Source organism: Belonocnema kinseyi, chromosome 4, assembly GCF_010883055.1.
Source record: "Belonocnema kinseyi isolate 2016_QV_RU_SX_M_011 chromosome 4, B_treatae_v1, whole genome shotgun sequence".
Lineage (NCBI taxonomy): Eukaryota > Metazoa > Arthropoda > Insecta > Hymenoptera > Cynipidae > Belonocnema > Belonocnema kinseyi.
Window position 1 is genome coordinate 12,145,751 of NC_046660.1, and position 13,458 is coordinate 12,159,208.

Below are 13,458 nucleotides of genomic sequence, written 5' to 3' on the forward strand. Positions count from 1 at the left end.
ATTTCTCGTCTGAAGCAACATTTCTTAACCGCTTTTTGGCCGGATTACACGGCCGGTATTGAAGCCGGGATCCGACCAGTTTACCGTGACGTTTTTAGCCGGATCCCGGCCGGATTCCCCGACCAGCGCACGGCTTAAAGCGGGGCTACCCGGCTGGGACCCGGCCGAATCCCTGATTGGATTCCTACACGGGTTGATGCATACTTACTAATTTTATTAAATAATTTAATTGATGAGTTATTATTAAATTGCTTATACGCAAGCAGTTGGCAAAACTTGAGGTTAGAGTGAGAGGTTGTAATAAAACTTTGAACCAGTATTGGTTTGTTTGGTGCCCCACTTAAGGATATGCCCCAAAATTCGTGTCCCACTAATGGGATATCTGACTAGCTTAAAAAATATCCTTTCACCTTCTGTGTTTAACAAACTTTAGACTGAACTAAACAAAAATTTTAAAAATCCTTACAATAGAGTAGAAGTGACTGAATTTGTAGAAAATTAAGATTTTTGCTGGAAAATGTATATTTTTTGTGTAAAACCAATGTATTTTGTTAAAAATTCGTCAAAAAGATGAAAATTAATTTTCTAAATAAAAAGGGTAGAAAATTAAACTTCTTGCTTGAAAATTCATGTAGAAAAATTTTCCTTTCAAAATTAAGCTTTTTTATTAAAAATTCAACTTTTTGGTTGGAAATTTATGTATTTTATAGAAAATTCTACTTTTTTATAGAAAATTAATCTTCTTAATGAAAATTGCACTATTTGATTAAAAATGAATGTACATTGTTGAAAATTAAACAACTTTATTGAAAAATATCCTATTTGGCTGCAATGTTGAAATATCGTCTTTTTGGTTGAGTATTCAACTATTTTCTTAAAAATTCTCCTTTTTTTTCTTACAAATTAATTTTTTAATGAAGATGTATTTTTACATATTTGTCCTTTTTGGTAGAAAATTAATATTTTTGGTTGAAAATTTAACTCCTTGGTTGAAAGTTGAACTTCTTTGTTAAAAAGTTCATTTTTTGGTTTAATTTTAGTTGAAAATTCATGTTTTTGGTTTAAAATTTGTATTTTTTGTTGCAAATTCGTCCTTTATTTTAATAAAAAATTAATCTTTTGAATTGAAAATATAATTATTCCATTTTTTGGTTGATGATGTATCTTTTTTAATTTAAAAGTGAAGACTCAAATATCTGGTTGAAAATGTGCATTTTTCAATAAAAAAAAATTAATGCTCTTGGTTCTTCGAATTATGGTTACACTCACACATTCTAAACATTCTTTCCTCGGTCTACCTCTGAGTACTCTGCGCCATTTACTTTAGGTTTATATACTTGTTTCATCAGTCATTCACCTTTCATCATTTCAGCATGCTTAAACTATCTAAACAAATTTCTTTCATGACTCTCAACTTTTGTCTCATTTATACCACAATATTTAAGGATTCTGACATGACTAACTTTGTCCATTAGTGTTTTACCGCACACCTAAGAGAAATGTGCTTTTCTGAAAAAAGGATGGTTTTTGACGTAATTGGAATTTCCTTTCAACTTTAAGGTTGAGAGGATTTTCATTAGTCTCAACAAAAATTAATTTGTAGCGAAAATAATTATCCTTATGCAGCTTACTTTACCTAATCTGGTTTGTATATGTGTAAAAAATGTATTCACGTAGTTCAAAACAAAGATGGCAAGGGGACTATGATTTTTTTTCAAAACAACTTTTTCTCTTAGTGATTTTATGTAAGCCAGAATAATCCTGTTCAATCCTGAGTAATTTTAGGTACAATGAAAAAAATTGTTCTTGGATCAAGTAAATTTTACTGGGTTCAAGTCAATCGCAGATACGAATGGGGACGATAGAATATGAGTGTCTTCCAAATAAATAAATACTTGCTACGATATGATTGGAACAAGCGTACATTTTCTTAATCTGAGAAAATGTATTCTCAAATAGAATATCACATTTTATTATTCCAAAACTTTATTGTATTACTTCATATAAAGGTGTATTCAAGAACAGAATATACGAGTTGTGTTCAAAAAGTAAGGTGACTTTTCAATTTTCGCGGGCTACGTACATTCAAGTTTTAAATGTTTTGTTTTGTTGTGTTGGTACACTCGTCACGATCATATGTTCACAGTTTTGACTATATAGCTTGTGTTCTTTTTCTGGCAGAGGCGTAAAAGGTTAGAAAGGTTTGGTGTGCTTGGCGATTTTCTTCTTTCGAAAAAAATGGAGCAAAGATTTTGCATTAAATTTTGTGTGAAAAATGGAATCCAGTGCTCTAAAACTCTTGAAATGTTGACAGTTGCATACGGTGAGTCTATTCTGAGTAAGAAAAATGTGTATAAGTGTATAGGTTCAAGCAGTGGAAGAAATGGTGTTGAAAAATCGCCGAATCACCATCAGAGAAGTTGCTGAAGATGTTGGCATATCGGTTGGCTCATGCCATGCTATCTTTTCGGAAGTTTTGGGCATGAGACGTGTATCAGCGAAATTTGTTCCAAAACTGCTTAATTTTGATTAAAAGATCTATCGCATGACCATCGCTCAGGAGACCAAAAACAGCACCACAGTCATGCCTCATCCTCCATATTCACCGGATTTGGCCCCCAGTGACTTTTTTCTTTTCCCAAAACTGAAGAGATCCATGAAAGGACATCGATTTTCAACGATTGAGGAGATAAAAACTGCATCGTTAAAAGAACTCAAGGCTATACCACAAAATGATTATCAGAAGTGCTTCGATGATGGGAAAAAGCGTTGGCACAAGTGTATTATATCTAAGGGGGATTACTTTGAAGGGGACAACATAAATATTGAGGAATAAATGAATATTTTTTGAGAAAACCATAAAGTCATCTTATTTTTTGAACACACCTCATAGTTTACTTCCAGGAAATTATTTCTGACACACTTCAAGAATGTATTTTCTTAATCTAAAAATATGTAGTATCGGAGAAGTCGACTAGTGCCTCAACTTAATAAAATTTGTACTTGAGAAGAGTCTGTTAGACAAGAATTATAAATTCTAAGCGATATTTTATGAAAATTCAATACACTCTTTCTCAACGACAAAAAAATTGTTTTTAAAATTATTGTCATATAATGTTAATTTTTTCAAATATTAAAATATGTAATTTGCACACACGATTAATTTACATATATAATCGCACGATTTAACGCTTTGAAAAATCGCACTTTTCGAGGATTCGAAACCTACCTAAACTGCCTAAAATAGTGTTCTAACCGCGCGCTCTACCAACTTCGCTATCGAAGCATTTGGATCTTGGTGACAAAATCCCGGATAAGAATTTCAAGGCAGAGTCGTACGAAGTCGTATGGTGAGCCTCAACCATCTTCAAACTAAAAGTTGTTGAACTCAATGTTTCTTTAAAGAAAAAATTTTTCTGATGATAATTCAAAATTTTCGAGAGACTTTAATACACCATTTTTTATTTAGAAAGATTTTAGAATTGAATTTTACTTATTTCAAAAAAAATCTCGATACTTTTTTTTTCTTTATATATTTAAAAATTTTATAAAATATCTATAAGTAATAAACAATAAAAAAAACTGCCAGTGCAAAAAGGCTTTAATAATCTTAATGACCGAAAACGATTTTCTGCTGTACAAAAATCTCCATAAAATGCGCACTTTTCAACTGATTCAACACTTTATATAATACTCTCTTAATCAGTTGCTAATGCAAAATAACACTTCTTAAACAATAATTTAAAATATGTGAAAAAAAAATTTTCACTTATTTAACAAGGAACTCAATACTTTTTGTTTTTAAATAATTAAAACGTGTAACAACGAGCCAATGGTAATAAATAATAGAGAAAAGTTGCAAGTACAAAAATGCTTTAATAACATCAATGAAAAAAAATGTTCTGTTATCAAAAAAATTTTCATAAAACCACAGTTTTCAATTTAACAAATTCTTTTACCATACGCTTTTTACTTAATTTTAAATATGGATAGCTCAATACTTTTTTCTTTAAAAATTTAATCCGCTTAAAAACATCTAAAACTATGGTAAAAAATAAAGAACTTTTGAATTGAAAACTGCTTTAAAGTGCTCGATACCTTATTTTTCTTTCAAATATAAAATACTTCATCTAACGGATTTGAAAATATTGAAAGCCTATAATATTGTACTAATGTAAATTAGGGGTGCTCCAGCAGTGAAAGTTGAATTTCTTGATTTTTTCTTGTAGTCAAAGAAACTCAGTGGAATTTTTTTAAATTAAAAAAAAATTAGCAGCGTCGGGGAGTTATTAAAACTTTAAGAATTTGAAAGTGTATGAAATTTAATCTATAGTTGTAAAAATCGTAGATATTTTTTTGCACTATTTCAAATAGCAAGTGAGAATATAAAATTGAAAAATATTTTCAAGAAATCCTACCGAATAAAGAAATTGGTTTTTAATTTAGGAAAAATTAATTTTTTGTATTCAGCTCGATTAATATTTATTTTTAAAGTTAAAAAATCTGTTTCTTAAAATTTAATTAGTTTAAATGAGAATTTTTGTGATATTTAAACTGCTATTATCGAACACGAAAATTGTGTGTAAACAAAATATAATTATGTCTTGCTACTCTACTTTAAATTAAATAAGGTTCAGGTAACAACATTTTTAACTTTTTAAAAATCAATTTTAATCTAGCCGAACCCAAAAAAGTAACTTTTTTTTTGTTGATTGAAAACATAATTTCTGTTTTTAGCAGGAATATTTATCATTATTTTTTAATTCGGATAGTTTTTTGTTACCTTGTACGCTACACAAAAATAGTTTCAGGGTGGCCATTTTATTCGAGGAAAAAAATTCCCAGTAATTTTCCGATTCCTAAAAATGTTTCACGGTTTAAAAATTCGAAATCGTATAATTCTAAGTAGAGTAATAAATTCAAATTATCAGCTAAAACAATTATATACGTAGTGCACCAATGCTTTGAATTTTGTAAATATGATTATATCTCAAAATAATTGTATCTCATAATAAAATAATGAAAAAGATTAATATCAAGTATACAGTTCTTGTATTGAGAACACTGTTGTGATTCTATCTTGATAACATATGTATTTTCGAAGCAAATCTGACATTCGTTTCACACAGAAAAAACTAAGAATAAAATTTGTTGCAGCAAATTTTTTATAGCGATAAAGTTTTGTTTAGTCAACTTCGCGTCTTTTATAAAACATGTATCTGTCATGGAAAAACAATAGAAAGTTTAACAGATATTCGTATAAAGTTCATCCTGTGAATCTATAATTTTTGTTGCAGATAATCTTTCGTCGGAAATCGATGTAAAGTTTATCTTGTGTTTTTTTCTGTAAAATTAATAATTTTTTCAAGGAAAATACTCAAGCATCATGCTAAGAGAAATCATCTTTTCGCTGAATACATTAATTTTATTGTCTCAAGAACATGAAAATTGTTTCAATTAAAATAATAGTCAAAATAAGTATATGAATTCACTTGGATCAAGAAATATCTTGTTAGAGTTTTGGTTACTTATCATGAGAATATAATATTCTTGATTCAATATCTTATGAAACTTCATTCAAATAAGTATAATGGAACAAATTAGTTCAATAGTTTTTTGATTGGAGTAAATATATTCTGGATTCAAATAGTTGTCCTGATTCTATTATTTTCTTGATTCAAGATAATCGGTCCCTTGCAAAAAGAAAATATTTGCTTCTTTCAAGTAAAATCAGCCAAGTAATTCAGCCTACTTGATTGAATGCAAATTTTTTTTCAGTATAATCCAGAATAATTCTATGTATATAATTATTCCAGAGTTACCCTACACTGGAAAGCATTTTCAACAACTGCTTTCTCCTCAAATTTTAAAAATCAGCGTTTTACATTGTAAAAGCTATAGTTCACATCCGCAATTCTATGAAAACCGACATTGATAAATTTGCATGATTGTACAATGTGCAATCATATCAAAATTAGGTGGGCAAAGCAATCGTATATAAACCCCCTTTTCATCTGGAACATCAGCACAATATGTTCTGCAGTTGCGGTTAAAACATATACCTTAATAATTATTAAAGTCTTATTTTCTGAAGTGAGTATTTTCGGCATATAAAATTGTAACTACTGCATTGTCAAACAATTTAAAATTAAGTCATGTCAATGGAAGTGGAGAAAATTATACTTTATGTAATAATAATATCCTGTGGAGTGTGTCTTGGAGATCTTCTCGAGGAACAGCAGACACAATTCGAGGCAGAAGATGATCGTTCTGTGAAAGGTAACAGTTCCTCAATGGATGGAAATAAGGAATGCCTTGTAAACCTACAGTTGAATTTTTCAAATATGGGCCTGCGGAAAATTTTTGACGGATTCATATCTAGTACTGGTTTGACGCATCTCGATCTAGCAGACAACGAAATAGCAGAAGGATCCTTTGAGACATTCGAAAAACTTCCAAATTTGAAATACCTAAATTTGGCAGGAAACAAGCTAAATCTAGCTACTTTCTTGGAATCTGGTGTTCACGAAAATCTTGATACTCTTATTTTGGATCGAATGCAATCTCTTCAAACGCCAAATTATCATTATTATAACTACAAAGCTGATCCTACACACTTTAACACGTTCAAAATTGGGACCAAACTCCCGAGACTCAGTCATCTACATCTACAAGATCTGCAGTTAGGAAGTATTTCTTCACCGAATTGGGCACAAATTTTGCCAAGTCTGACTCACTTGTATTTTTCAGGTAACAATTTAAAACATTCAGTGAATCAATTCCTGTTAGAAATTCCATCGTCTGTAAGGCATTTGTATATTGAAAGAAGTGAAATAGAGTCGATAGATTTGAAATATCATGAACAACTTATATTCGGAAGCAAAGTAGATTCTTTAATTACTCTTTCTCTGGATGAAAATAAAATTAACTGTTTGGGATCGATAACGCGATCGTCGATGTACTATCACACATATCACCACTTGCAAGAAAATTGTCATATGACAGACATAAGTCAATTTAAAGATTTAGAATTTCTGTCGATTTCGAATAACGAAATATTCCGCCTCTTTGACAATGCGTTTGAGAAAATTACCAAATTAGTCTCTTTAAATCTATCAAAAAATAAAATTACAGATATAAGTGACACAATATATAAAAATATGTATAATTTAGAATTGTTAGATCTAAGTGACAATCAACTTGAAAAAGTATCAGGTGTATGCGAATTAAATAATTTGAGAAACTTGAATCTTGACCGCAATCTTATAAATGTTGTTAATTCAGAATATATTTGTTCCTCTGATAGTTTGAAAAGTTTATCTTTGAGTGGAAATGGTATAGAAACTATTCCAGCTGATACTTTCAACAAATTGACAAATTTACTTGAATTAAATTTATCTGACAATAAACTTGCTGTATTTGATTGTCAATCAACTACTCTTAAAAATTTATTGTTAAGCGGAAATAAATTTCAAACCATGGAAAATATATTGTTGGCAAATCAAACATTCTTGCACTTATTAGATATTAGAAATAACTCAGTAAATGAGTTGAAACCATTTTTAATGCAATTCTTCATTGAAGAAAGAATTGTTAATGTACAACGGTTAAAATTTTAAGTGCTTAAGTGACCGGCAATCAAATATATATTTTTAATCACAAAATTGGTTATAAATACAGAAGACAATACCATTTGGGAAAAAATTCGAAAATTATTTGCATGAAAGTTTAAGAAAATTTTCCGAAAGGATAAGAAATAATACCTATTGTCATATGGTTTTGTTACATAATTCTTTAACATTTCCGAATAATTCTTGACTTTTTCTGAAATAGTAATATCAATTTCTGACATCTTTTTCGAAAAATTACGTAAGTTCCTTACCAAATTTGGGAGTATTCCATGCTGAAGAGTAGGGAAAATTCTCGATTTTTTTTTGACAGTCCAATCAACGTCTGCGGTGTTTTAAACAAATGTGTCAATTAATCAAAATATTGTTTGTAATGTCTATATTAAGCTTACTTTTATAGTTATATAGATACACAAATAGGTTTGTTGTATAAACAAGCGTGTACTTGTTTTATAATTTTAGCGCTTGTCAAAGACGAGGTAAAATCATATATGTATAACTTGCGGTTTTATGCATGTTAATCTTCCTTAAAATTTAATTGTGTTTTTTATGATATATGTAATTGTCTTACCCTATTCTACAATTAATTTACAAATAAAAAGTTTAGCATAACTCATGTTTTCACTTCTAATTTATTGAATAAATGATATATTTATGATGAAAAGGAAGCTACATATAACTATACTAGATTTCAACTATCATCCAAAAACTATTTATTTTTTATTTTACCTGCATTTAAAAAATATTTATACACTATGCGAAAGAAATAAATTTGATTGAAAGTAATAATATTCAATATTTTTTAACTAATGGTTTATAAATAAAATTTAGAATGAGAAAAGGATTGATTATTAATTTCAGATGAAAGAAGGTAAGTAGCGATACAATATTTATCGGAAAACAGAATTTAAATATCATTAGTTATGGTAAATCATTTAATTATGTTAGCGACGTTATGGAAAATTAAATTTTTGGAACTGTGAAGTAAATTGCAAAAAATTGGGGTTTCTTTTTGAACTGACTTTTGGTTTCAATGGAGCTGCAATAAAAAGGAACTTCGATTTTAGACTATGATGCACATGAAACTTCATTGCCCATTAATGATAACAAGACTTCGTATTTATAAGTAAATATAAAAAAAAGAATTAACCGTTTTTCCATCAAAATATTTATTTTTATTTTTCCTATGCTGAGAAATATTTAAATGAAATAATTTTAATGAAATCAAAAAAAGTTTAGTTTAACTTGAAGATCTCCCATGTGCGAATTTTCCATTGGGCTATAATCGGGCCAACTTTTTCGGAGTTGGCCTAACTTTGCCAACCAGGCATTGGCCAACATACCGAAATGATAACTATGGCCCAACTCTGTTTGGCGACTATTGGCTACCATGGTTGGCCCAACCATGACTACTAGAAGATGGCCCAACGGCGAAATTATAACTTTGGCTCGACCATGTTAGCCGACTATTGGTATAGATCTAATCTTATAGTAGAGGATACGATGGGTGATTTAATAAATATAATACAATCACTACACTTTTTAAAATCGCACGCTATGAAGATTTTTATTCGCCTTGGGTTTCGAACCCTATAAGTTTCGCATTCCTCATTCCTAACGCCTAAAGCCTCTCGGCTAACCTAGCTGGAAGTATTACAAAAAAATATGAAATATAACCGACAGCTGTGCATGGCCGTCTGCAAATTTCTGTGAACTATTCTATAAAAAATATTGCTACGCTCATAATAATATATGTATAACCGGCATTGATAAATTTGCATGAATGTACAATCATATCAAAATTAGGCGGGGAAAGCAATTATATATAAGCCCTCCTTTCATCTGGAACATCAGCACAATATACTCTGCAGTTTCGGTTAAAACATATCTTTATTATCAGTCATATATTTTCTAAAGTCAGTAATTTTGGCATTTAAAACTTTGACTGCTGAATGTTCATACAATTTAAAATTAAATAATGTCAACGGAAGTTGAAAAAATAGTTTTTTATTCAAAGTATCTATTTATAATAATAATATGCTGTGTACCGTGTCTTGGAGATGAAAAAAAAAACACAATTCGAGACAGAACATGTTCATTCTCTGAAAGAGAAAAATACTTCAATCGATGAAAATAAGGAATGCGTATGTATTGAAAACCTACATTTGAATTTTTTAAATCATGGGCCTATGCAAAATTTTCGCACAATTTATATCTAGTACTGGTCTGACACATCTCGATCTAGAAGACAATGAAATAGAAGAAGGATCCTTTGAGATTTTCGAAAACTTCCAAACTTGAAATACTTAAATTTGGCAAGAAACAGATTCGTGGAATCTAGTGTTCACGAAAATCTTGATACTCTTATTTTAGATCGAATGAATATAAAATTTTTTTCTAGAAATTGGAACCAAACTCCCGAAACTCAGTCATCTACATCTCCAAGATCTTCAGTTAGGAAGGAAGGAATTGGACACAAATTTTGCCAAGTCTGACTCACTTGTATTTTTCAGGTGACAATTTACAAAATACACTGAATCTATTTCTGTTAGAAACTTCATCGACTATAAGGCATTTGTATATTGAAAGAAGTGAAATAGAATCGATAAATTTGAAATGCCATAAAATGTTATATTAGGAAAACAGAATAAACTAATGATAAAATTTGTAGCTGAAAATTGTTTAGAGGGATAAAGTTTTATTCAGACAACTTCGCGTTTTCAAAACACATGTGTTGTCATGGAAAAACAAAAGTATGTTTAACCGATATTCAGTTAAAGTTTATCCCGTAAAGTTAATTTTTGTTGCAACGAATCTTTCATCGGAAATCGATATGATGTTTAATTACTCTTTCTCTGGAGGAAAATGAAATTCATTGTTTGGGATCGATAACGCCATCGTCGATAGACGATGGCACGTGTTTTATTATTGATGCAGGTTTTATGACACACATTACCCCTTTCAAGAAGGATGTCATATAAAAGACTTAGGTCAATTTAAAAGTTTAGAATTTCTGACGATTTCCAAAAACGAAATATTTCACCTCTTTAGCAACGCGTTTGAGCAAAATACCAAATTAGTTCCTTTAAATCTACCAAGAAATAAAATTTTAGATATATACGACGCAGAATATATACAAATTTGCATTTTACTTTCCATAAATTGAAAAATTTAACTGAATTAAATTTATCTGACAATAAACTAGCTCCTTTTGATTGTTAATCAATGAATCTTAAGAATTTATTGTTAAGCGGAAATCAATTTTGATCCATTCAATTGTTCTTTGAGAAAACAACGAGTAATAAAGTAAAACTGTTAAAGTTTTAAGTGCTAGAGTTACCGTAAATCAAAACAATACCTTGTACCACAAAATTTGGTAAAAACGCTGAAAACAGTTGATAATTAAAATTTGTTTAATGTTACGTTTCATTTTTTAGAAAAATGGAAACATATATAAATTATAATATAAGAAAACCATTTTTCTATGAAAAATTCTAATTAAAGTATGATTATTATCAAAAGGTAGTAATATTATCTAGCTTCTATAAAACTACTAAAAGTCCAAGTGTTCGTGCAACTCGTGAAAATATTAAAATATTTTTCCAATGGAAGTATAAGAAAAATTATCCAATTTATTATGGTTTTGTTACAACATTTCATAACGTTTCCGAATAATTCTTGATTTTTTCTGAAATAGTACCACCTCGTTTCGATATTTTTCAGATAATTACCTATTTTCCTTAACAAAATTTGGGAATATTCGATTTCGAAGAGTAGAGAAAATCCCCGAAATTGTTTGCAGCGTTTCAGTCTAATTGCAGATAAAAACGGTCTTTTATTGTGTTTACGGTAGCGTTTTTCAAACGAACATGCTATGCATTACTTAATCAAAATAATGACTGTAATGTCTATCTCAAGTTTATTTTCATAGTTATATAGTATACACTAATGCAAAACATTACTTCCGTTCCTTAAATTTATGTATGTTTAAGTATATATAAACAAGCATATTATTTGTCATATAATAATAATGCATAATGATGTTTAATTTTGATGAAATAAAACATATAATATGAAAATATGTTATATTTTATCTTATTTGATCAAAAAAGTGGTAAAATAGTAATTATGTACTTGTGCTATATACTGTTATATCATTCAAAAACTATTTCTATTTTATTTCACTTGCATTTAATAAATATTGATACGCTATACGAAAGATACATTTTATTAAAAGTAATAATATTCAATATTTTTTAAATACTATTTTATAATTAGGATACAGAACATGCAGAAGGATTGATTATTAATTTCAAATAAAAAAAGGTAAGTAAAGATTCAATATTTATCAGCAAAAATAATTGAAGTGGAATTTATTCTTTTAAAACGTTTTAGTAGGTTAGGGGTCATACTTAAATTACGTAACAGACTATATCCCCTCTTCAAACCCGCCCGCACTTCCTGTAATGAACCGTAAAAAAATCTTTCAAACCCACCCCCACCAGGGTGATTTCATTTTCAAAATTCCCTGATTTTTCCTTGATCAAATTTTCATGTTCGCTGACCATATTAACATTCAAATACCAACATTTAATCTTGTAATATTTTAACATAGGATCTATTATAAACGGAATAAAACAATAAATCACATACAATTAAAAATGTTAGTCATTTATTTTAAACAAAAAGAAAATACTTTTCTACTATAGAAGATGAATTTTCAACAAACAAAGATTTTTCAGTCATGAAAGAAAAAATTTCACCTGAATTGTTGATCCTCCGAGCCACAAAACGAATTTTCTGAACAAAAATTAAATTTTCAAAAAAAAATTTGAATTTTTAATCAAAAAATATTTTTGTTTGACTTTCCAACAACAAAAAATTAGTTTTAAAGAAGAAATAGAAGGATATTTTCTACACAATTATGGATTTACAACGAAAACGGACGATTTTTTAACAAAATTGTTGAATATTCAACTGAACATTTTCATTTTTATCCAAAATGCTTGAAAAATGCCTTTGTACGCGGCGCCAAGTTATTAGAGACGTGGAATTAATACATAGTCAATTATGTTCGAAGTTATTATTGATAGTTTGCAATTTTGATTAAAAAATTATAAAATTCATAAGAAATACCCGTGTACAAATTTGCCCGGTTGGCCCTAATACAACAAGGTTTCTGGTCGGATCCCAGCCGGGCTACCCCTGGCTGGGTTTCATGGACAGGAACCGGGCGGGAGCCGGTCGGGCTACATTTTTCTCGAATCACGTAGTCTGGGGCCGGCCGGTTACTGGCCGGGCCAACCCTGGTTATATCCCATGGACGGGAGCCGGCTGGGCACTGGTCAGGTTAATGTTTTTGTAGAAATTACACATTTTTTAAGAGCCGTGATATTATCAAAGACGTAATCATGGATGCTACATGAATTATTATTTGAAAATTATAATTTGAAGATTTATTAGATCAGTGAAACAAAAATGAGCTTTTTTAAATCCTTTAAAAAAACATTAAATTTTTTCGAATAATTTAACATTTTAAATTAAACTGTTATCGATTCTGCTACGTGCAACAACAGAAATGATACAATTTTTATAAACTTCTCTATATTCAGTCAATGTTTAGCCTGTACAATTTTAAATTTACCGCCATATATAGCGCCTGCTGTGTCTGTCGTCTGCATAGATATTCAGTAATTTTCAGTTTCGCACCTGGAACGAGAATACTCCGTGCACTCACGTCGCGTCGTCTCTTCGAAGTTCGCAAATAAAATCGAGACTCGTAGTTAAAATCAACCTTATTTCAGTAATTAGTTTGAATCCCCCACTTAGT

At 29.6% G+C, this 13,458-nt stretch overlaps 1 protein-coding gene across 1 annotated transcript; it reads left to right on the plus strand.

The window, feature by feature from the left end:
• The first annotated feature begins 6,069 nt into the window (after window positions 1–6,069).
• On the plus strand, window positions 6,070–8,162 carry LOC117171768 (protein artichoke-like). The gene has a single exon (XM_033359373.1). The coding sequence runs from the start codon at window positions 6,156–6,158 to the stop codon at window positions 7,617–7,619; it is 1,464 nt and encodes a 487-aa protein (XP_033215264.1). The 5' UTR covers window positions 6,070–6,155; the 3' UTR covers window positions 7,620–8,162.
• Window positions 8,163–13,458: the final 5,296 nt, after the last annotated feature.

What these genes read in the sequence shown, in the direction of transcription:
- LOC117171768 (XM_033359373.1), top strand. Translation starts at nt 6,156, where the DNA reads ATGTCAATGGAAGTGGAGAAAATTATACTTTATGTAATAATAATATCC.